The sequence below is a fragment of the Miscanthus floridulus genome, chromosome 7 (assembly GCF_019320115.1).
Source record: "Miscanthus floridulus cultivar M001 chromosome 7, ASM1932011v1, whole genome shotgun sequence".
Classification (NCBI taxonomy): domain Eukaryota; kingdom Viridiplantae; phylum Streptophyta; class Magnoliopsida; order Poales; family Poaceae; genus Miscanthus; species Miscanthus floridulus.
This window is the reverse complement of record NC_089586.1, coordinates 111859793-111883450: the sequence shown is the minus strand read 5'-3', so window position 1 is coordinate 111883450 and position 23658 is coordinate 111859793. Positions and strand designations below refer to the sequence as shown.

Sequence of the window (23658 nt, the reverse complement as noted above, 5' to 3'; positions counted from 1 at the left end):
CATACCTGACTAAATCATTTCAGGAAATAAAGTCTTCCTAAAACACTTCATAGCAGCAACACGCTTAGCTTTTTCTTCATCGGACATTGAACTTGTATCTTGAGAGATGAGAGTGTTGTAAGCATGCATCATCTTTGATTCCTTCTTAAGCCTTTTTGCCTCGGTGGTCTCCTTAGCTGTAAGATGTGCCAGTCTTGTGGTTTCAAGCTTCTCGGTTGATAACTTCTATTGTAGTTCCAATACCTTCATGCGGTTTGTATTTAAATCTTCCTAGATTTTGCTAAATTTGTCAAGCTTCTCCACATCAATCGTCGATTCCTTAGATTTTCCATCATCATCCAAGTTTGATCCTTTGGACTTCCCTTTTGCAGCATGAGCGGCCTTTTTGGCTGCCTTCTGTCCAATAGGTCGCTCATTCATTTCTTTAGTATCATCATCTTCCTCCACTTCTCCTTTAATGTGATATGACTTCCATTTACGCGCATTCCTTAGGTCTTCATTGTATGTTTTCCACTTTGGCACCTCTTGGCATATTTTCCAAACATTCTTTAGCACAAAGGGACCTAGCTTTGCCTTTTTGTTGTCTACCAAATAGAACTTGTCTGCTGCATCAATCCACATCTGATCAGAATACCCACTTGTGAATAGTCTGCGAGCCTTCAGATATGCACATTCATACAGATTAGTCCACCGATTAATCTTGTGCCATCGATCCTTGCCTTGCTTTGAATTTCTTTTCCTATGTGACTGGATAGTCATGTTGTATGACTTAACAACATCACTCTAATAGTGCTCGTTATTCCTATCAGCTCCGATGGATGAATTTGTTGAATTTTTCAACCAAGCACTCATCAATTTCTTGTCTTCTTCTGGTGTCCACATGATCCGCAGTCCTGACATTCTCTGTATTGCTATCAACATCAATAGTCTGCTGGTCAGATAAAACTTCCACTTCTTGAGACAAACTTTCGCAGTTGTTAGGTTGTGGTGCACCCATTGAGGCAAAACTGATGCCAACATCGACATGCCTTGGTGCCTTGAAAGGTACATAATGAGATGGAACACCAACAAAATGTGAATTCTGTGATAAATGGGGTTGGCTGTTGAATAAACCCATAAATCCACTAGGGGGATGTGTGTTGTTGTCCCTGCAAGTATATATTTCTTATCAAATTTCTGCTGGATATGTATTTATCAAACTAACAGACAAGTAAAACAAGTAAAAAAATTCAATAACTAGAAAAAAATCAGTAGCTAGAAAACATTCAGTTATCAATTCTAGTGAACTGACAATATTCAGTAGCTAGAAAAAAACCAATGATCAATTCTAGTGAACTGACCACATTCAATAGCTACAAAAAAGAAAACAATGATCAATTCTAGTGAACTAACAACATTCAATAGCTAGAAAAAAATTAGTAGCTACAAAACATTCAGTAGATAGAAAAAAATCAGTGATCAATTCTATTGAACTAATAACATCCAGTAGCTAGAAAAAAAATTCAATGATTAGATAATTGTTCAGTTATCAGTAACTGAAAGCATTCAATAGTTAGAATTACAGGTTCCATGTATTGACATGTTTAACTGAAAAAGAACTAACTGAACTACCACTATTTCTCTGCTATCTAGAAAATCACCAAGGCAACATAGCATACATGTAACTAAAATAGAATCGCAGAACGTAGCAGGATAGATTTCCCTAGATGAGCAGAAATGCAGAATACGAATTCAATCAAATCAAGGCTATAGCCTATAGCTAAACACAAGAATTGAAGCAAAAGGATTACCATGCTGGATCCCAATTTGATTGATGCGGAGGAGAACTTGGACTGGTGGAGGCACATCTGCCATGTGAAGAGGCAACTACGCTAAATCCAACTGGGTAGCCTCGTCTGCCATGGATTGGTGAAGAATCCAAGGCATCTGCCAGGGATTGAGGATGAATCATACCAGCAGAGGAGTTGGGTGTTGGGGATGAGCATCTTTCATGACCGAGGATGGGCACTACCACGCCATTGAAACCGGCGAGGTTGGGTGCTGGGGATGAGCCGCTTCCATGAGGAAGTCTGCTCGCCCCTGCCGCCACTACCGCTGGTGGCGCTGCCTTCGCCTTGTTCTTCGAAACTGACATCGCCTTTCTCTTCAAATCCTAGCTAGACATCGCGAGACGAAATCTAGCGAAGGCGCAAGGGCATCTGAGACTATTTTGGGCGAGAATGGCTATGAAAAATGGCGTGGTTGAGGCATATATGTGTGGATTTTTGGCACAAATATTTCACTTCACGAGCGTGCAGCTGGATCCGCGCGACGTCGGCTCAAGACGACGACTCCGTACAACACGAATTCAGCGATCGAGTTCGCCTAGGAGCACGAGCACTCACCGTCATCTCACAACGCAATGGCTTCGCTCTCTCTCCTCAATTACTATAGTGGACGGGGTGGATTTTACAAAATGACCATCTAGAGATGACGGCCAACATGTCCGTTGTACGTGCCCTTAGGTGGTTGTCCGTTCGTCGGATGAATGACTCACCATTGCGGCTGTCCTTAGGCTATCTCCAACAACAACAACACCCAAAATACAAGACCAATTCATCCTTTAGGTAGCGCTACAGGTAAAAGGTTCAATACCTATTCAGCATCTTCTCCAACAATAAGACCTAAAAGAGAATCCTTTCTGCAAATGGGTTTTTAGAAGAGAGGATATCCATATTTGGGTTGTGCCTCTCAGGCAACCCAAAATAGGTCTTCCGTATAGGTACTCTATTGAAGACTGATTTTAGATCTCTTGCTATCTATTTTGGGTTTAGGTGCTCATATGAGTTCCTTGTTGGAGACTGTCTCAGTGGGCTAGCTTGCTTTTATCGGGTCATGGCGTTGGTTGTAGGCCAAGATGCGGCACTCCTTGGAAAAGACATAGAATGACTATGGACCTAGCAATTGGTCAATGGCAGGACAACTGGCTCTAGCTAGAAACATTTTCTTGTGCTTCTACTATTTGGTACAAGAGATTAGAATGACTTCTTATAAAAAAAGAGATTAGAATTACTTTCTATGTAGTTTCTCCCTATTCTAATTCTTACCTTCCTACTTCCCTTCTAATCTAGAGTTCTTTTCTACTGATCTTCTAGTAAAATGGGTTGCCATTGAATCATCCTTCACCCAAGAAGATCATTTAAAACACACTATCAATTATTATGATTTTTTCCATGTAGACTTTCGCATCCATTTTGAGAAACTAAATCCTGCCTGCTAGCAAGACGATTTGAGAAAGATTAAATCTAAAACGTTTTTGAAAGAATCTGGATCCTACGAAACGTGCTCTATGGAGAGTTTGGCAGCGATAAATAGGACCGGGCAAATTACCCGCTACCCAATATCCGAACCCATACCCGAACTACACGCACCCGATCTACCCGATCATAATTTCAGATAGTGACTTGAGATACCCGAAATTAATTCAAGAAATTCGAGTAACAACTCGTGGGACCCGAATTACCCATATTACCCGATATCATAATGTAGAGCCTGCCAAGTCATGAAGCCTAGTGCATTCACCAGTCTATACCCCAGCGGCTCAGCACCAGTTTCTACTTCCAACGACCACACCCCCGAGCCAAGCCCCCAAATCCTGAATCCTGTTTTCCCAAACCCCTCCGCTCCTTCGGTGGTGCTTGAAAACCAAAGCCGCTTCATCACCCCGCTGTTTTTTTTAATTTTAACACTTTTTTAAACTAATTTTAAATCTAACACGGTCGGGTTTTTTTAAACTAACACTTTTGGCCGCGCCTATTGCCCTAGCGCAGCAAAATGCCTATGCCGCGCCATGCATGGTGGTGCGACAGAGGGCTGACGTGACAGCGACCGAAATTGCTGACCGCTGATGGGGCAGGGCCTGCTGTGCCACCGATCTTGGCACGACACTACCATGCCCTGATCTATGGCGCGGCAGAACCAAATAAACCCCCCCCCCCCCGCCAGTCCCACTACCCGAGCAGCAAGGTCGCCTGGCCACCGCGTCCACGTTCGCCCGCGCCAGCCCGCCGCCGAGCACGCCGGCCGCCACGCCACGAACGCTGGCAGCCTGGCCCCCGCCCTGCCCTCCATTGCCGCCTCCCTCCCTCCCTTCCCTTCCATTCCCCGGCCGCCTCCCTCCCTCCTTGTCCTCGTGCAAGGTAATGACACACATTTTATTTTTGTTTGAATGGTGGATAGTTTATTATGAATGGAAGCTAAGTTTAGGAGGAAAATTATGAATGGTGATTATATTTTATATTAATTTGCGTTGTTTTGATTGATGTTTAATTTGAACTGTTTTATTAGATGGAAGACATATTTCGGGAGCAGTTATGTCGAAAACGGGGTCATCCGAATTGTACCCCGATGAGTCTAGCAAAGATACCCCCGTCCCTCCTGAACTCCCTGTCCCTAACCGTGACTGTGGTCGTCTGACCGACGTGTTTCAATCGAGACATCCGGATACAGCGACTCGTTGCTTCTACACGTGCAGTCGTTTTAATGTAAGTAATTGTTTTCGTATATTTTTCTTCTTCATTTGTATTACTAGGTTACTAATATTTTATTGAATTTTTGTTGTGTAGGACCATGAGAGGTGCTTTTTCTTTCAGTGGATCGACGGTGCAGACAAGTTTGACCCTAGGTACCTTCTTTTCGATGATTGGTGGAGAGGGCGACATCCACGAGATCACTTCGAGCGGTGGGTTCCACCTCCCCCTAACCCCCCTCCAATGACGGCTAAGGAGAAGCACTTAGCCACAGTTAGATGACTCGAGGAACCTTCTCTGTGCCATTGCGGAGACCGAGCCATGATAAACCCTGATAATATGTTGGAGTTTGTGTGTCCAAACAAGCATGAAGTAAGTGCAAAGTGTATGTGTTGAAATGTTGAGCTATATGTGTCATGCACCAATGTCACGTTATTTAGGTGTATTCAATGACGAAGTGTTGTTTCAAGGAGTGGTTGTATGGTCCTAAGAACAAATGGTCCAAAGAACCTCCAAAAGCAAAGCAAAAGAAGAAAGAAAGATTAATTTACAAAGCACCGCCAGTCAAATGCGAATGTGGTGTTAAATCCAACTACGGTCTAGTCTCTTTGGAGCTTGGAATAGGCCATTATTGCGGCCATATGATTGACTATGATGAGGTTGGTCATTTTTGTGGTAACCATAAAATTATATTTTGTTTCTTTTGCTAAGACATATATGATATAATTTATCGTTTGAACAGAGCACTAGGAAATCCAAGTGGGAATGTTATAATGGTCAAGCTAAGTTCTTGGATGAACTGAAGGGGAAGCAAGTAATTGCACAAAAGAGGGGATATGGACCTAACTGCATCAACCTTTTCGTTAAACATCACAAAAACAAGATGCGTGAGTTTGCTAGACAGTGCGGTATTTGTAACCCGATCGACGTTGGGCTTGTCAAATAGGAATTGAAGAGACAGATGACATTAGAGGAGGAGAGGGCAAGGAAGGATGCAAGGGAGGAGACAAGAGTACAGATGTAGGTCTTGAACGAGCATATTGTTTCATTATGTGCCAGTGAGTACTTCGAAGCCTTTTTTCGTTGCCTGATTTTAAATGTAATATAGTCACGTTGCTAACTGATTGCATTTTATACATGAAGGGATTGGATGCAGCGAGGACCATGTTGTAGAGGTGGCTCATGCAAGGTACAAGGAAAAGAAGTTAGATGAGCACAGAAAGTGAGCTGGTCGCACCGTTGAATCACCGATTGTGTTGTCTGATGAGGGGGATGAGGATGAGGACGACACTGACAGACTGAGCGAGCTCATTGTTCTAGCAGAGGCGTGCTTACAGGCGGATGAGGCTAAAGACGACACTGGTAGACTAAGTGAGCTCATTGCTCTAGCAGAGGTGGGATTGCAGGCGGAGGAGGCTGAGGACGACACTGATAGACTGAGCAAGCTCATCGCTCTAGTAGAGGCGGGCTTGTAGGTGAAGGAGGATGACGACACGTTCTTCACTCAGGCCATAGAGGCCACAGATGAAGCGAAGGTCGCTTACTATAGGCGAAAGGTAGATCAGGACAATGTAGGTGAGCCTAGCCACTGCAACTGGGTTATTGTTGAGGATTGGTACTCGGATGACGAGTTGCTTACTCAGTATGTTTCTGACAGAGGGTTTTTAATTGCGTCGACTGTTAGTTTCATGCTTTATTAATGATCAATGTAGCTATTTAGTAGAAATTACATTATGTTGTCTTATATTCCATTTGAACTACTGATGTATTATACCCACGTGTCATGTACTCGGATTACCCATGGTCGATCTTAAGTGATCACATCTGTTTGTATCATGCGTTCAAAATTTCTAAAATGAACGTAATCGGGTGAAATTATCTCGAATACAGCGTTGTAGCCCACTGGTTCGGCCGTGCCATAGCCTAGATTCTACCACGCCAGAGCCCACGGCGCGTCAGTGCCGCACCATACTACACGACGCGTTAGTGCCACACCATAGACGATGGTGCGACAGCGACGCGGACAGACAACATCCAGCTTCAATTAAGTTGTTGTCGATGCTATACAAAACTATAAGTGGTGCCACGACCGTGCGCAAGTTGAAACAAACATGAAGCAAATAAATGGATGACAAGTTACCACATAACATTTTCATTGGTTTATGAGTCTGCAAGTTTTTTATGACACTATTCATTCGACATAAGTTCGACGTAATGAACTAAGTCCTAGGAATATAAGGATCCCTCGAACGCCTCTTGGAAACCTCGTCGTCTAGTGGAAGAAGGGGGTCGTCGTACTCCACCTCAAGAAGGAGGTACAGCTGGTGCGGCGTGGGAGGGGCCATCCTATTACAAATTGATAAAAATGGTTAGAGTATTCAAATTAACAATATTCAGATTAACATTATGTAGCATTGCAAAAATTTGAACTACTTGTTATGCAGTACGAACATAATATGAAATCACATGCTGCCCTCGTCTTCTATGCCGGCTAGCCTTGTGACCAGATTATTTGCAAATAGAGCAAAGATTTCTGCCACGGGTCTCATTGAAGTCTCCCCCGCCATACATGTCTTCACCATACCCTCTCATAGCGTCCATGTCTCCCTTGAGTCGCTTCTTCTTCCTCCTACCATTCCCTACCTTCATTAAATCCGGATACGGCACGTAGTCATAACCATTATAAGGTGGCCACTGTGTCAGGTCAAGGTATGGCTCGAAGCTCATCTCCCAAATACTAACGGTGTTTGAACAGAGATACAAGGGTGACATATATGCTAGATCCTCATAGTTGTACCCACGAACCCTATAGGCCGTGATCATATGAGAGCAAGGGGCATGCATGATCTAAGGGACGTTGTAACTGCACTCTACCTTTTCAAGATCAACTTGGTAGTTTCATCCACCATAATGTTCGCCGCCCAAGCTTGTGCCACCCTTGCCCTGTACACTAAAGATATGGTGGCGGAGTCCATACGGCTCGTCGGTGTGCTGCTTGGCCAATTCCTCGACCTCCTTCAAATGTTCAGCTCTGGCCTTTCCAAAATGCCCCTGCTCAGCTATATTCCTCTACGCAAGTTCCCACCTCTTCACAAAATATTCGTTGCACTTATGAAACGAGAACTCAACATTTCCAAACACAGGCAACGATCAAACTCCGGTGAATACACAGTTGAAGGACTCCGAGGAGTTAGTGGTCATGATGCCATACCTGAAACCCCCTCATCATATGCTAACGCCCACTGAGCCTTCTGTTCCATCTACGCCTCTAACCAGGCCTTTTCCACTGCATTTACCATCTTGTCTAGTTCTCTCTTTGTCTCCTTGAACTGGTGCTCTATACGTACACAACATAGAGCCTTTACCTTGTCACATACCTTCTGCTTCCGCTGACACCGCTAGAAATTAGCGGCAAAGTGTCTCATGCACCATCTATATACTAGAGGCGGGAACCCATCTATATGCTCAGCTGTAGCATTAAGAAGCCCATGCGTGATGGTCTGAGATCAAACATATAGTGCGAGTTAGGCCAAGCACTTGCACATGTAGAAGCCGCATGAACCATGACCATGATTCATTGTTCTCTCCCTCTACCAAAGCAAAAGCCATGTGTACTATCTGGTCCTCAGGATCAACAACAACAGGCATCATCAAGGTGGCCCTATACTTTCCTATCAGGAAAGTGCCATCAACAAGTATGACTGGCCGACAAAACTGGAATGCATGTTCCATTTGCACGAACGACTAGAACAGATGATAGAGGACATGCCTCAATGGGTCCTGAAAAAAAATCCCTTCGGTGTCCACAAACCATTTGAAGCCAGGGTTGTAGTAATGCATTGCACATAAGATGCGGGGCATCCTGTTGTACGCTTCCTCCCAAGTACCACATCGAATCGCCAGAGCAATTTGCTTAGCACGCCAAGCCTTTCCGTACGTCACATCGTACCAAACGAATCTAGATATGGACTATTGTAAAGAAGACACCGAGATATCATTATTATCATCAACGAGCCCCAATATACGATGGGCAAGGTAACGCGCAGTGAGCTGCTGATGATTTTCCTTCCCCCTATTATCTAGGCAAGTGTGGGGTTTGACAACTTTAGTTATCCTCCACTTGCCATTACTCTGTCTCTTTCATGCATTTAACCTCCACATACAACCATTTTTGCATATCACGTGGTACCTCAACTCCTGGTTCGAATGAGTGACGGTGTACGGCCTATGGTGGTACACAGCATAGTCTTGAAGGAAGAGTTTCATCTCTGACATTGTGTTGAATATCATCCCCTTCCTAAGGGTTTCTTTCTCATGGTTATACAATGAATTCCTACACATCTGGAGACCGGTGTCACAAACTGCCATATCCGTCATGCTAACATCCCTATAGTTCGGAACGCCCATGAAAGGTACATTCTTGGACCTTAGTTGCTCAAGCTCAGTCGCTGTGTAAGGTGGTGGTGGAACATACTGCTGCGCTTTGCTAATTCTGGCCCATGAATCATATAGGGTATCATCTGTAGCCAAATCTGTGACTAGTCTACCCTGAGCCTGGACACCATGCAAAACCTCAGTTGGTACTGGTAATGGCATAGTATGAACTGGTACTGGTATGGCATCAGCCGGTGTTGGCATAGCATCTGTACCTCCTTGGTCATCATCAAAATCGTCTGAATCACTGCTAACTACATCACCGATCCTGTCCTCCTCCTGCTCCTCCTCTTCCCATTCAAAATCATTCACATCGAAGTCATTGCTTATACAACCTACTGCAGTTGAATGAAACTACTCCTGCGTCAACTGATCATCCAAATCCATGTTACCCTGAGTTGCTTCCCCTTCGACCTCCAATTCTTGCTTATTGCCTCCAACACCGTTAATGGACGGACCATCCTGAACACCCTGCATCCTGTACCAATTCTCCACCACCACCTCAGCCATGGGCATATTGGAACCTTGGAGAACCCTAGTGTAGCGGAACCAGTGAGCAGGGGCGTGCAAGGGCATGGGGACATAGTGTGCCCTAGTCTTTCCAGTATCAAACCTCCCCTTCATTGTGAAATCACCGTCAAACTTTACATTCAAACAAACACAAAGGTCGTTGAAGCTAGGAGGTTCATCAAACCATTCCAATTCTTCTTCCATATCCTCAAACATACCATCTTCTCTCTTAATACTTCCTCCATACAAAACTCTAACATAACAATCCATCTGCAAAAGCATTTCAAGAAACTTCATCAAATCATCGAAATCGTCGTACGTAATATCCATAGTAATATTAATACATATTCTAACTATAACTATACTAACTAATCTAATATTAACATCTATATAAGGCTAACTACAACAACTAATTAGACTAAATCCAATGTATAACTCGACTCAATAATTGTACTAACTAAACTACCTAACTTTACTACATATACTAACTTACTATATTATCTATACTAACTAAACTAACTAACTTTACTAACTATACTAACTATACTTTAATAATTTTACTAACTTTATTAGAGGAGTACCTCGCTGCAGCACGCTAGACCGAGCCAGGAGGCATGGGCGCAGTCCTCGGTGGGCAGCCGCCATGCGTGGCCAGAGGGGGTGGCGCGCCGACGTGCGGGCTCGGCGGCCGCACCGGGCGGCTGGCGGCCGTGCTGTGCTTGGTGGCGGGCTGGTTGGCACGGCGGTCGACGTGCTCGGCGACAGGCTGGCGCGGATGGACGCGGGCGCGGCGGCTAGGCGGCCTTGCTGCATTGCTCGGGCAACGACGGCTGCTCGGCCACTGGCGCACGCGGGCTGCGGCGGGGGTTTTATTCAGCTCTACCACGCCACGGATCAGAGCGCGGCAGTGCCGCGCCAAGATCGATGGCGCGGCAGGCCCTACCCCGTCAGCATTCAGCAATTCTGGTCGCTGCCACGTCAGCCCTCTGTCGCGCCACCATGCATGGCGCAACACAGGCATTTGGCCACGCCAGGGTAATAGGCTGGGCCAAAAGTGTTGGGTTTTTTTAAAAAACCCAACCGTATTAGATTTAAAATTAATTTCTAAAAAATGTTAAAATAAAAAAAATCCCCGCCACCCCATGCCTCCGCCCAACGCGGCCGAGTCCCTACCCTCGCCCGATGCCTGAGCAGCGAGGCCAAGGCCCGAGAGTAGCACCTACCCGACAGCAACCGCCCGAGTCCCGACGCTGTGGCGTTGCCTATGCCTGCGCCCCGACGGTGACCTAGGGTCTCTGATGCAAGCCTCCCACACGGCCCACGCACCCGGCGCCCAGCGTCAACACTAGCGCACACCGACGCATCCATGTCAGGTCTCGATGACCGCCATCGTCTATGACTATGTGTCTCCCAGTCCCAGTCAGATCTTGACGGTAGATTTATGTGAATATCAGGTAGTTTGGGAATCCCCGGACCTAAATCCCAATTATCGGATACCCGAAACATCGGGTAGTGGTTTTTTGGGGCTAACATCGGGTAGTGTCAGGGACTAGTATTAGGGTACCCAAAGAGAAAGAGCTAATGACCATCAATATTGATTCGTCCGCACGATCAAGAGCGCGACTACACCGCTTGCCGGGTCCCTTCTCGTTTGACCACCAAGACCATAGGCCCTGCTTCGTCTGACCCTCGAGGGTTGGCTCCGCCTCGATGGGCACTGCAGCCACGAGCCCCGTCTCGTCCAACCCCCGAGGGTTGACTCGGCCTCAGGCTAACTCCCGAGCGCCGGCTCGGCCTCGCTCGACGTCTAAGGGCGGGCTCTGCCTCGCCCGACGTCTGGGGGCCGGCTCCACTTCGCCCGATGTCCTAGGACCGGCTCTGCCTCGCCCAACGTTTGGGGGCTAACTCCGTCTCGCCCGACGTCTGCGCGCGACTCCTTCGTAACGATGCGCGTAGATAAGGCATGGCACTTAAGTCAACCACAATATCGAGGACCGTACTCTGCACGCCTGCAGGAAAGTACCGTCAGGACATGACAGAAGGGCGCTTTGTGACCTTCTAGGCATGACAGAGCTTAAACAGTGTTGTAGGTGCCGATATTTGTCTTATAGTGTTGTGGGCGCCGCCATTTGCCCTCAGGCATGGATCCTGACGGAAGCTCATGACAACCACTACGGTCCAGGAGGAAACTCGCACCACCTACAATAACGGACGTACGGTTACTGCGCCGTCTGCTCCCTATATGGCTGTGGATCAACACCCTGGTCCGCCGTCTCGTCTGTCGGGGCGGGATGGGACTTGACAACTCACTGACCATGCCAGGACATGGCATCGTCAGCGAACATACGCTCAACACGGCCTGGACATGCGCCCTGCGTGGGGCTATCTCTGCCACCGCCTGCCATGTCCGAGGGCATCCTTGAATGACCTCCTTTGCCTCTGATTTTCTTTCTTTTTTTCTTCCATCTGTAATCCATGCTCTCCCTTAATCTATAAAAGGGAAAGCAGGACACCCCACTAAAGGGATCGATTTTCATCATATCACACATCACGCCACGTAACTGAGCAGCAACCAAGCTCTCAACACCCATTCGACCTTTTCCATCAGAGACTTGGGATCCGTCCCTCTCTCGTTCGTTTGTAACCCCTACTGCGAACTTTTCAGTGTTAATAACACGAGCAGCTACCACGAACTGGGCGTAGAGATATTCTGTACGAACCAGTATAAACCTTGTGTATTTTTAGTATACCATCCGGGCCAGACGCGCATTAACACAAATTTACTCGTTGGTGTTTACTCAAAATACCGATGGATAGCATTTTTCATTATCGGAATATCTTATTACCCGAACTACCTTACCCGAAATATTCAGGTAACCTGAACACCCAGGGCTAGCGATAAACATATTCGGCCTGTTCGCTGGTTGGTTTCTGGGCTGGTTTGGGCTGGCTGGTACTGGTTCGTTGTGAGAGAAAAATACTGTTGGCTGGCTGGTTTGGACTGGCTGAAACCAACAAGCGAACAGGGTGATTAGATCCATGGCAAAATCACTAGGATCGTGTTTGGTTAAGTCATATCCTGATTTCGCTTAATAGTTATCGTTCCGTAGAATCAAACCAACCATCCATCTATTTAGATCCTAATTAATTATATTTTATAAATTATGGATTTTAATAGTCTAGACTATTATGGACCTTACAAATTACTCTCTTCATTGAAAAATAATTGTACTTTGAGAAATCTTTTTTAAATGACTAGTTTTATTAGAAATATTGCCAACATATTTATTATAAAAATAGTATATTATTACACTGTAAATTTAACAATATATACTGTTAATTTAATTTAATATAATTTATTACACTTCACAAATGTTAATGTATTTATATATATTTAATTAAAATGGAATAAAATTGAGACGGGCACGCACACGGCACACCGGACTGCAACTCTACAAGAAGCAAAAGTTTTCTGGGTTCTCTGGTTGACGTCACCCTCTTTGTGTTGGTCCCGCGGTATTAAAATAAATTGATTGACAAAACCAAATTCTCACCGACAAGTGGGCCAACGCCAGCTGTGGTCCGCGGCCGTGGGCGTGACTTTTCCCCTTGAGCAAGAACAACTCCCCTCCTCTTGCCATAAAAACCCGAGGAGATGCTACACATTTTCCGCACACTCCCCAAGCAATTTCCATTTCCACCACCACCACTCTCTTCCTCGCAGCGCGCACCAACCCGCCGCCGTCTACTGCCACTCCGCCTCCTCATGGCCTCCCCTACGGCGGGTGATGCCCCCCTCGCGGCTCCGGCTCCGGCGGCTGACGCGACGGACGCGGCCCTCGCCGCCGCGGCCGCGGTGCCGGATCCAGACGCAGAGTTCGGGTTCCAGCGCCCGGAGCTCGGGAAGGAGAAGCTGGTCGGGACGGTGGGGTTCCACGAGCGCCATGTGTTCCTCTGCTACAAGGGCCCGGACGTGTGGCCGTCCCGCCTCGAGGCCTCTGAGTCTGATCGCCTCCCCCGCCTCCTCGCCGCCGCCATCAAGGCCCGCAAGCCCAATCTGAAGAAGACCGTGAGCATCCATATGGCTCCCTCCTAATTTTTATTCGTCTCAGAAATTAGCTGGTTCGGTACCGCGTTGTGGTTTTTGGTACGCTTTTGGCTGGGTTTTCCGTAGTTGATTTGGGGGAATTGCCAACTGGAAGCTGGTGATTTGGATTTTGGACCCTTTTTTAGAGTAAGTATTCAACTAGCTCCAGGTATCACGTGATCTAGTATGGTTGGTTTGTCTGCAAACGGGCGAGGTTAGTTTGGGTTTTACGATCCTTGTCGACAGAGTGCTTTGGTGGATGTTCTGTTCGGTTGTGATTATGGTTTTCGTCGCTGAATTCGCCACTAGAATCTAGGGATGCTGATATTTAATGCTTTGCGCCCGTTCTAACTACACCTTGTTGTCTGTGGTTGCTTATGAGGCCTTAGTGTGAACTAGTGAAGATTTTGGCTGCTACTTGATCTTTTAGTATTGTCTGTTGGATATCTGAATCTGTGAACTAGTGAAGATTTTGGCTGCTACTTGATCTTTTAGTATAGTCTGTTGGATATCTGAATCTTGGCTTGGGGATTGGACTTGGCATAGGAAACACTTCGTACTATTGGGCTCTGCGACTCTAGCTTTAGTTGCGGTTTGGCATTTATGTTTTGAATTTATAATATGTTCGGTTTTGTTTAACTGGACTGTGCACGGCTGGCCATGAATTGATTGGCTTAATACATCTATTTGTCTGGATCCCATCATCATAATTTGGATTCTGCTTACATTTTGTTTATCCATATTCCATGATTCTATTCTGATGCTGAAGTTTAAGAGGTATGAACTATGTATGGCTCCTCTACCTGTTAGGGTTATGTTGATGTTATTCATGGTTCCATTCCAATCCCATCTGTTGATGTTGTGGACCCTGAAGTCATGAATCGTGTTTTTAGTAGTTTTGGTAGGACATCTGAATCATTATTCGGGGATTTGCGCATGGCTCAGAAATTGTGTATTATTGGGCTCGGTGAGTCTAGCTTATGTTCTGGTTTAGCTTTTATGCTTTAACTGTATATATGTTCTGATTATTTTAATTGGATAGAACCCTAGTGCACCTTTTTTAATTCGAAATGTAGTTGTTTATCTGGATCACTTACTTTTTGCTTGGCACCCATGATGCATTTCCAGTGCTTAAGTATAAGAGGTAGTTAATGAACATTATATGGTTCTTCTGCTCCTTGTTTGGGTCCTTTACATGGTTATTTGCTAATGGTACCATGAGTTGGTGCCAATTTTCGTTAATGATTATTTGAAGCTTGAGTGGTTATTTGCCCTGTTTGGTTTTTTCAAAGTTACTTTAGATTCAACTAGTCTCTGTTTCCCCCCTCAAGTGCCATCTAAGTAATAGCTTACCGTAGTGGGTTTAAGTCCATGCTCATTTTCTTTCGTGGGAATCATTGATATTCCAAATGTTCTTCGCATATACTATTATGTGTGTTCAGCTATGACTTGAATGGGTTTGACATATATTGGTTGAGCTCCAGGGTCGACTTGTTCCTAATCGAATCATTTTAGTCCGAAACATAAAAATCACTGCCTCTATTATTTATGAGTGTTGCCATTCATCATATGATTTACATAATTGATGGTTTGGAAGAAATGCAAAAACATGTCCTGTGTGTCTATAAGATGTTGCCAAATCTATTGTCACTGTTCAGGTCTTTAGGTTTCTGCTCTGTTATCCAAAGTATATGGTAGAACCCAAACTGTTCTAACTGTGGGAGAAATAATTTGTATCACCTCATATAATATAGGCACCAAACTGATTTTGACTATTGCTGTGTCCCAAATAACAAATAAGCAACTAGTGCTTTCGGTATATAGGCTCCTTGAGAGGGTATTACCTAATTGTTTTGATCTATTGTCTTCTGGGAGCATGTTGTTATTGCACAGTTGTAACTTTTGGGGTGATATTTTATAGTATTAAGAATATTGATTTGTCCACTATGTGGCTTGTTTATGTTCTTTTTGAAAAGAAATGCTTTCAAAAAAGGTTGTAAGTTCGGTAGTTTTTGCTAATTCATCCCTGTTTTACATATATACATATATATATCCAATGACTGCTATATACTACCACGTCACAGATCAAATTGACCATCTGTGAAGGAGAAGATGGCACTGAATCATCAAATGGAGATGTGTTGATCTTTCCAGATATGGTCAGATACAAGTAAGCTGCAAGTGTGCTAACTAATAAACATGTGGTATTTAGGCTTCAAAGTCAACTATTTGTTAATTTTCAATCTGCGACATATGTTTGCAGAGGGCTGACCCATTTTGATGTCGACAACTTTGTTGAAGAAGTGCTAGTGAAGGATATTGACTGGCTTCCTGGATCTCCTGAGCCTATGAGTGGTTCCTATGTTTTTGTTTGCTCCCATGGAAGCAGGGACAAAAGGTGTGGTGTTTGTGGACCTGCTTTGATTAAAAGGTTCAAGGAAGAGATAAATGGACTGGGACTTGATGGTCAGGTGTCTGTCAGTGCATGCTCACACGTGGGAGGTCATAAGTATGCAGGAAATGTCATCATTTTCAGTTCTGATGCTAAGGGAGATGTGACTGGTCATTGGTAAGGACTGTTATTAAATTAACATTAACCCTTCACTTTGTCTTGTGCAACTATTGTTTTTTTTTTACTTTTGCATATGCACATTCTGTCCATTTATAATCCAATTAGTGCTCACTACAATTGCAATTGTAGGTATGGTTATGTTGTTCCTGATGATGTGCCTGTTTTGCTGCATAAACATATTGAACAAGGAGAAATTGTGGACCATCTATGGAGGTATCCTCCTTGTTAAACCCTTGTTCTCCTATCTGTATACCATGGGTTGAGAACTTAGAATTGTTTACTCATCATTTACATCTTATCATGTTGTGGAGTCATGAATGACTAGATGTCGGTTCCCAGCCTATTATATTGCTCTTTCTTATCCTGCAAAGTACATGCTTATGTGAACATGTGTAATATATTCTATGATTAATCATACAAAAAAAACCTGCATAATGTTCTAGTTTAATTGCATTACTTAAAGTAGTACTGTTAATACATCCTTTTAGTAATGCTTAATTTTAGCTTCAGGCCTTGTTTAGATCACCTCCAAATTCCAAGTTTTTTCACTCTCTCTCCATCACATCAATTTTTAGCCACTTGCATGGAGCATTAAATGTAGGTAAAAAAAAAAACTAATTACACAGTTTAGTTGGAAATCACGAGATGAATCTTTTGAGCTTAGTTGGTCCACGATTGGACAATATTTACCAAATAAGACGAAAGTGCTACTATTCATCGGTTTGAAATTTTTTGCAATCTAAACATGGCCTCAATGGAGAATTGGAGATCACGATGTTCAAAACTATGTGCATTTCGGTAGTCTAATGTATATTATGGGGCCAAAGTCTTAATTTGAATTTTGTGCATTTGAATTTTGCACTTGTGCATTAAAGTTGTTCAAGACAATGCACTATAAGCATGCGTGAATCTGTGTTCTTGTATAGTGCATTTTCTGTTCAGCCATGCTCATACACAGGAGATTTCCTATATGAACTTCATATTTGAAATCCTTTTTAAATTATCCTCCTTTATTGGTGTGAGTTTATCCAGAATCTCAGTGTTGGATTTGTCTGCGCTATGTCAAATCACTCACTTTGTATGTATTGATCTGCTCATGAGGATAGCTGATCAAGAATGATATTTCATTAATGCTTCGCTGGAATTCTCCAACTGCTTAATGTGGAATGTCGTAGCAAGTCTACTTCCTGGTTGAATTTGATACTCATGTATATGTCTTTGTACTTCTAGTTGCACCAACTTCAGAACTTAAAGAATGACCCTTACATGGCAAGCTGTTCAGTGTTCATATTCACAGTTCTTTGTTGCAATAGAAGAATGGTGTTTCCTGAATCTAATAATGCATGTTCCAAATCCCTTTTGACTTTTTGTACTTGTGTTACAAGGCACTGGGGCCACCAAATTAATGCTTTCTGCCTCCATTGCTAATTTGCTATGTTCAAGCGATCCTACAATATATGTTTGATTGATAGCTGAGTGTTTCTTTGTCCTGGGGTTCTTATGTGTGTGCTATATATGGTGTCTTGCAGGGGGCAGATGGGTTTATCCGAGGAGCAGCAGAAGCAAGCTCTCGAGCTTCGGAGCATGCTAAATGGTGGCAAAGAATCCCTTGAAGAAACCGGAACAGATGGTGCTTCTTGCAACCCTGCAGCAGCTGGTGGATGCTGCCAAGGCAATGGTGGCTTCACCTGCTGCCAAACTGACCTGCCAAAGGAAAAACAGGACAAGAGTATCGCAGCTGAGCAGAACCCCAAGAGCTCTGAGGAGAATGACAAGGAGGGTGGTGCTGGCAGCAAGAAGGGGAATACAAAGACTTGCCCGATGCCCACCTGGTTTGAGACCTGGGAGAGAGCTGACACCTATGCCGCTCTTGCTGCTGTCGCAGCTGCTGCAGCGGTGTTTGTCTCTTTCAGAATCTACAAGAACCTCAACTGAAGAACTTGAGAGATCCTTGAAGAGGTGCCCAAAACAAGTAGGTGAAACAGCGTATTGTGGTAAAACAGTCTGGGATGAGAATAATATTTACCTGTGCATAGTAATGCGAGGCTTAGAACCTTAAAGTAGCGTTTCTGGAGATGGTGATGAAAAGGTGTTGCGGCTACTGTGTTCTCGTGTGTGAACTCCTTGTGAACGTCCACTGCTATCGAAGTTTCGATGCCATAGCTGCAGTTAATCATAAGCAAGGCGATGGCCTGGGCATCAACATTCACTGTGATGATGTTATCTTTTGTTTGGATTTTGGATGTTCCGGAGCATCGAGGTATTAAAACAATGTCAGGTTGATTGGAAAATATGTTAATCTGATGCAGAAGTTATCTCCCTCTTTTTTCTTTTTCTTTTTGAAATTTGAACTTCCTTTATCGACAACCTGTGCGTGCATGTTTCAATGGTGAACCCGGCGAGACGGCAATGGATTTTGCATGAAGCTATGGAGGCTGTAGTTGCTGCTGAAGATCGCGGATACATGTATAGGGCGCCAACGAACGGTAATTGCGGCTGACGATCGCAGATACATCTCTGAAGATCTCTGATGCATAGTCTGATGGTCATCTTAAATGATGCTATCTGGTCGGAGCTTTCTGTTAACCTTTTGCTGTCATTCAGCGGTTGCTGTGTGATCACCAAATTCAAAACTAGTAGAGCAAGCATGTGACCTGTGAGATCGTAGAGCGAGCATGTGACTGTAAAGTTTACCAGTGACATGGACATGGCATTAGAAAGAATAGGCATAAACCGTACCGAAGAGTGAAGAAATCGGTCATAATAACTACTTTTCCCTTTCCAAACCGTAAGTCAATTTCTTCGCCCCACGTCATTTTTTTTTCTGATTTTAACCAGGTTTATAGAAAAAAAAATATACAAAAATATCTTTAACCAGGTTTATTAGGCACACTATGAGATATATTTTGATAGTACATTTATTTTATATTGATAAAATGTGACCAACCTAAGAAAAATCATGCTCTTTTTCATTAACAAGAAATTAGGCATCCAAATTTAAGTTGAAGACTAAAACCAAGATGGTTAGGTGCATTACCACATCCTCTACCTAACCACTTGAGCTAGACTCACTTCCTTTAGTTAATGTTTTGGGCAGATCCATTGCCGGAGGCTCCCACATGAGTGGGGTCTGGGGAAGGGATAAACCCACATGAGTGCCGGAGACTTCCTTTAGTTAATGTTTTGGATTGGATGTTAATTATTATTTTTTTACAAAATTGGTTAAAGTTTGACAAGTTGACTTGGAACAAAACTAAATCGACTTCCAATTTGAAACGGACGGAAAAAAAATATGAAAATGACAATGTCTTGTAAAGGCGTTGCAGGACATCAGTACAATCAGGACTTGCTGAATTATAGATGTGAACTTTAAGAAAGTGTAAAGTACCAAAAAAAAAAGAAAAAAGAAAAACAGGTTGAAGAGACAAATCTACAGCACCAACCATCTGCTAAAAACATAACATCAGAAAATCCTACATTCAGTGGCAGAAACAAATATAGTAAAGTAAAACCCACATGTTTGCTAGAAGAAATCAAACTCCAAGTAGCCGTCAGCACCTTTCTGGGGTGCACCAACGGAAGCATCAGCAGCTCCCGATGGCGATGAAGGATGCTTTGATGGCCTCTCAATCTCGACAGGTTTTGGTACCTCTGGTGGGCTTGCACATCTTATAAGTGCCCAATTCACGCCCTCAAAGAAGGGATGCTGCTTGATCTCCGTGGCTCCACGCTTGTAAGCCAACCGTTGCTGGGGCTCCTTCACAAGTAGACTCCTGATCAAATCTCTTGCTGAGAAGCTCACAACCGGGTACTCTGGGAAGCGCAACTGCTGGCCAATGACATTGAACAGTGTAGCCCGGTTGCTGGATCCCTTGAAAGGTGTCTTCCCGAACAGCAGCTCGTACAAGAATATCCCAAAGGTCCACCAGTCGACAGCACTACCATGGCCCTCACCTTTGATAATCTCAGGGGCCAGGTACTCGTGTGTCCCAACAAATGACATTGACCGTGCATCACTGGGCTCTGCTATGAGCTCAGGCCAAGGGTTGATCGGGGTGGCAGCTTCAGGTTTTGGTTTTCGATCTTTCTTAGACTTCGAGAACAAGCGTGGGCCAAAGCAGGTGGTTGGGGCTGCACATGATGGTTGAATAATGCAGGACGGCTCAACACAGTAGCCTTGGCTGTTCTTCCTGAGTGCTTCTGCATCAGGGTTTGAGGATTTAATCAGTGTTGGACTGACTGCACAGCGAAGGGAGAGGTCGAAGTCTGAGAGCATGATGTGCCCATCCTCCCGAACAAGGACATTTTCAGGCTTGAGATCACGGTATATGATACCGAGCATGTGCAAGTATTCTAGTGCTAGGAGGACTTCTGCTATGTAGAATCTGCAACATGAGAAGATTTCATTAGCGAAGCACCTCAGAAGGTGGAAAACAAGGCAGCAAGCTATAGATTTTTTTCAGTCATGATGATTTCAAACTAATGAACTCGAAAACCTTAACTCTATTAGGTAGTTAGGCAGTGAAATGCAATATATGCAGATGGTAATAAAATGCAGACAAGACATACTTGACAGCTTGCTCCGGAAAATGTTTGCCAGGCTGCCTCTGTCGAAGAGTGTGAAGGTCTCCCCCTGGGCAGAACTCCATAACTAGGCAGGAGAACTTATCGGTCTCAAAGTGAGTGTAGAGTGTAGGAAGGAAGGGATGATCCAGGCATTGCAAAATCTCCTTCTCTGTTTGAGCTCGAAGCAACTTTTTACGGCTTGCTAGTGACGCCTTATCCATAACCTTCATCGCGAAATAGCTCTTAGTCCCACTCAATTCAGAGAGATACACACTGCCAATATCGCCACAGCCTAACCTCTTCAACAGCCTGAAATGACTCAACCCAAGGATCCCATCTCTAGTTCTGATCATCTGAATTGCCTCCCATCGCGAATCATTCGCCTTGTGAGGCTTTGTGCTGCTACTCATGCTACTACATGAGCTCTCATCACTGATATCACTGCTTGTGCTAGGCCTGCATCTTCCACTATTGCCCCTGTCACCAATCTCGGATGGATCAGTGAACTTAGCACTTGCGCTAACCTTTGCTTGACTAGTCCCTTCACATGTCTGAAATGAAGTGGAACTTCCATTCATGCTCCCATGCTCCGCTACCACTTTCTTGCTTGATTCTATGGGAAACTTGATCGACGCAACATCAACAGGTTCCTTGAGGTGATCTGGTTTCTGCTCCTTCGGCTCAGGTTTATGACTCGATTTGCTCACGTTAGTTGTTCCTGGTAACACTGTTAGTGCTGAAGCACAGGAATTGTTTGTCTGGGGAATCTCCAAAGGGGAAGCACTTTTAGAGCACTGCTTCGGGCCTGGGATGCTTGGCATTTCTGGGAGAATTTGGGGCATTGCCTTCGAAGCCATAGTTGAAACACTTGTCTGTTTTTCAGACAATATGACCAGAGACTGCAACAAGCTCGATCTGGTCAGTCAGGAAGCAACCTTAGCATTGCGATGGACTATTCCATTGACAATCTGCAAATGGGGGCAAAACTTCGATCAAATCAATGAACTAGGGTCGCCCAGTGACTGAACTCACAACAAATATTTACTCCCCAAAAAGAACAGAGGAAATGAGGTGGCCCAAGAAAATAGAACGCATCATCTGACTGTGACATACTTCTTTTCTTACCGCAGGCTGCGACATACTATTGAAGTAAGCAATAAACCAAGATTTATCAAAAGAAATAATAAACCAAGAAAATGACGGCCACATTCAGCATTCGCCTCCCGCCATGGGATGATGGGCGCTCATCATTGGGTGCTCAATGTGCGCCAGCCGCACTTGGGATTCATCATCTGTCAAGCTAGGAAAGGTCTTGTTCCAACCATAAACTATGTCCAGCACCCACTAACCTCAATCATGCAACGCTACAGATCTAGCATACTCTTTAGCAATAAACAAATGTTTGATCAGCAGAGTGGTCGCCAAAGGAACATCATTGCTGCTCGCAAAAGAAAGTCGTCCGCCCCAGAATGAAAGCCTTTTCTTGCACAAAAAAAAAAGAAAAAAAAACATACTACTGCCTAGCAGTTAAAGGCGCGCCGCGTGCACAAAGCTCGCGAGTTGAAATCGGAGCACATTTCAGCGAAACCAAAATGCTATTTTTTTTTTCAATTTCTTCTTTTGGTGTTGGCTGCAGAAAGCTGAGGAAAGCAGGAATCAACAGCCACGAAAAGAAGGGGCGAACTTTTCTCATCTTTCTGCGAAATGCACAACAGCAGAGATGAGCAAAAACAATCCTGGAACCCAGGCGAGACAGATCTATAGGACCAAAGCACAATATAACGAAAGGCGACCGAATCAGGAACCAGGGAAAAACAAAACTGGAGGGGAGATGTGCCGCAGCAGAAATCTCACCAGAACCAGATTGCGCTGCGCAGAGCTTGAAAGCCCTGAAGAGCCGAATCTCTGCGCTCCCAAGCGAGAGGACGCCGCGAGGATGGGAGGAGACCGAAGCCTGCGCTTCTGTCCAGCTCTCCCTAGGTCTGGCGCGTGCAGCACATGTCTTGTGGAGCGAGCAATGGCGGAGGGGAAGGAGGAAGAAGAGGGCAGGAAACGGGAGGTGTCAAGTATTAATGGCCTGCCTTTCTGCTCCCCTGCCCGTCAATTCGCTTTCTTTTTCTATCGTTTTTGGTAATTCATTTCGCAGGTGCAATGATCCTGTCCCATAGTTTTTGGGGTCCCTGACTCCCTGGAGCTGGAGGCGACGCCCAGTCTCTCGAAAACGACATGCCCGCCTCAACCTTCTTCCGATGATCCCTCTCAGTTTGTTAGGAGGGTAAACGCAAGTACAGTCACAGTAACGTTAACGTGCCAAGATCAACGGAAACGGAAATTCTGTCAAAAATCAGCATCAAGAAAAACACGGCGTTGGATCGTGAAACAGATTTCAGAAATCCGCTGGCTCTGGCTCTCGGGCGATCATCGTACAACCATCGATTATAAACTGAAATAATATTTTTTCTCATACTAAATTAACCAACAATAAATAATCTGTGATTTTTTTTAAGATGAGACGAACAGACTCGTAATGGTGCGGATCTATGCTGCCCTACGCGGCAACAGTGCAAAATCTTTTTGAACCCTGTACCCAAACGTACTGCAGCAACCTGCTTCCAACGTTGCAACTTTGCCATAACTTGCAATAGCATCTCTTAAACCGTCACAGTAAAGAAATCACATCGGCAATCAATTGGACGTGACAGAACAGCCGTCTCTCGAGTCACGTCATTAAAATTGGCGAGCCTCAAATGCTTGTTTGGATTGCCTCAAAATTCTAAGTTTTTTCACTCTCTCTATCATATTAATTTTTGGACACATGTATGGAGCATTAAATGTAGATAAAAAAAATAACTAATTACACAGTTTAGACACATGTATGGAGCATTAAATGTAGATAAAAAAATAACGAATCTTTTGAGCCTAGTTAGTCCATAATCAGATAAAGTTTGTCAAATACAAACAAAACGTGCTACAATATCCAG

The 23658-nt window shown here is 44.4% G+C and overlaps 2 protein-coding genes and 1 pseudogene across 2 annotated transcripts; 1 reads left to right on the top strand and 2 right to left on the bottom strand.

Annotated features, from left to right (window-relative positions):
* Positions 1 to 9: 9 nt before the first annotated feature.
* On the bottom strand, positions 10 to 1026 carry LOC136466071 (glutathione S-transferase T2-like; annotated as a pseudogene).
* A 12047-nt stretch (positions 1027 to 13073) lies between these two features.
* Positions 13074 to 18430, top strand: LOC136467580 (uncharacterized). Its single transcript, XM_066466341.1, has 5 exons — positions 13074 to 13521; positions 15624 to 15709; positions 15803 to 16108; positions 16241 to 16324; positions 17641 to 18430. Exons 1-5 carry the CDS (start codon positions 13108 to 13110, stop codon positions 18044 to 18046), a joined length of 1296 nt encoding a protein of 431 aa, XP_066322438.1. The 5' UTR covers positions 13074 to 13107; the 3' UTR covers positions 18047 to 18430.
* Positions 18431 to 19397: 967 nt separating this feature from the next.
* Positions 19398 to 22888, bottom strand: LOC136467579 (protein kinase G11A-like). The gene is made up of 3 exons (XM_066466340.1): positions 22532 to 22888; positions 20681 to 21645; positions 19398 to 20496 (listed from the first exon to the last, which is right to left on the bottom strand). Exons 2-3 carry the CDS (start codon positions 21532 to 21534, stop codon positions 19635 to 19637), a joined length of 1716 nt encoding a protein of 571 aa, XP_066322437.1. The 5' UTR covers positions 21535 to 21645; positions 22532 to 22888; the 3' UTR covers positions 19398 to 19634.
* Positions 22889 to 23658: the final 770 nt, after the last annotated feature.

What these genes read in the sequence shown, in the direction of transcription:
- LOC136467579 (XM_066466340.1), bottom strand. Translation starts at nt 21,534, where the DNA reads ATGGCTTCGAAGGCAATGCCCCAAATTCTCCCAGAAATGCCAAGCATC. An exon ending in TTTCCGGAGCAAGCTGTCAA is followed by an intron (nt 20,497 to 20,680) that starts GTATGTCTTGTC and finishes CTCATGTTGCAG; the next exon opens with ATTCTACATAGCAGAAGTCC.
- LOC136467580 (XM_066466341.1), top strand. Translation starts at nt 13,108, where the DNA reads ATGCTACACATTTTCCGCACACTCCCCAAGCAATTTCCATTTCCACCA. An exon ending in AGCCCAATCTGAAGAAGACC is followed by an intron (nt 13,522 to 15,623) that starts GTGAGCATCCAT and finishes ACCACGTCACAG; the next exon opens with ATCAAATTGACCATCTGTGA. An exon ending in ATTGTGGACCATCTATGGAG is followed by an intron (nt 16,325 to 17,640) that starts GTATCCTCCTTG and finishes GGTGTCTTGCAG; the next exon opens with GGGGCAGATGGGTTTATCCG.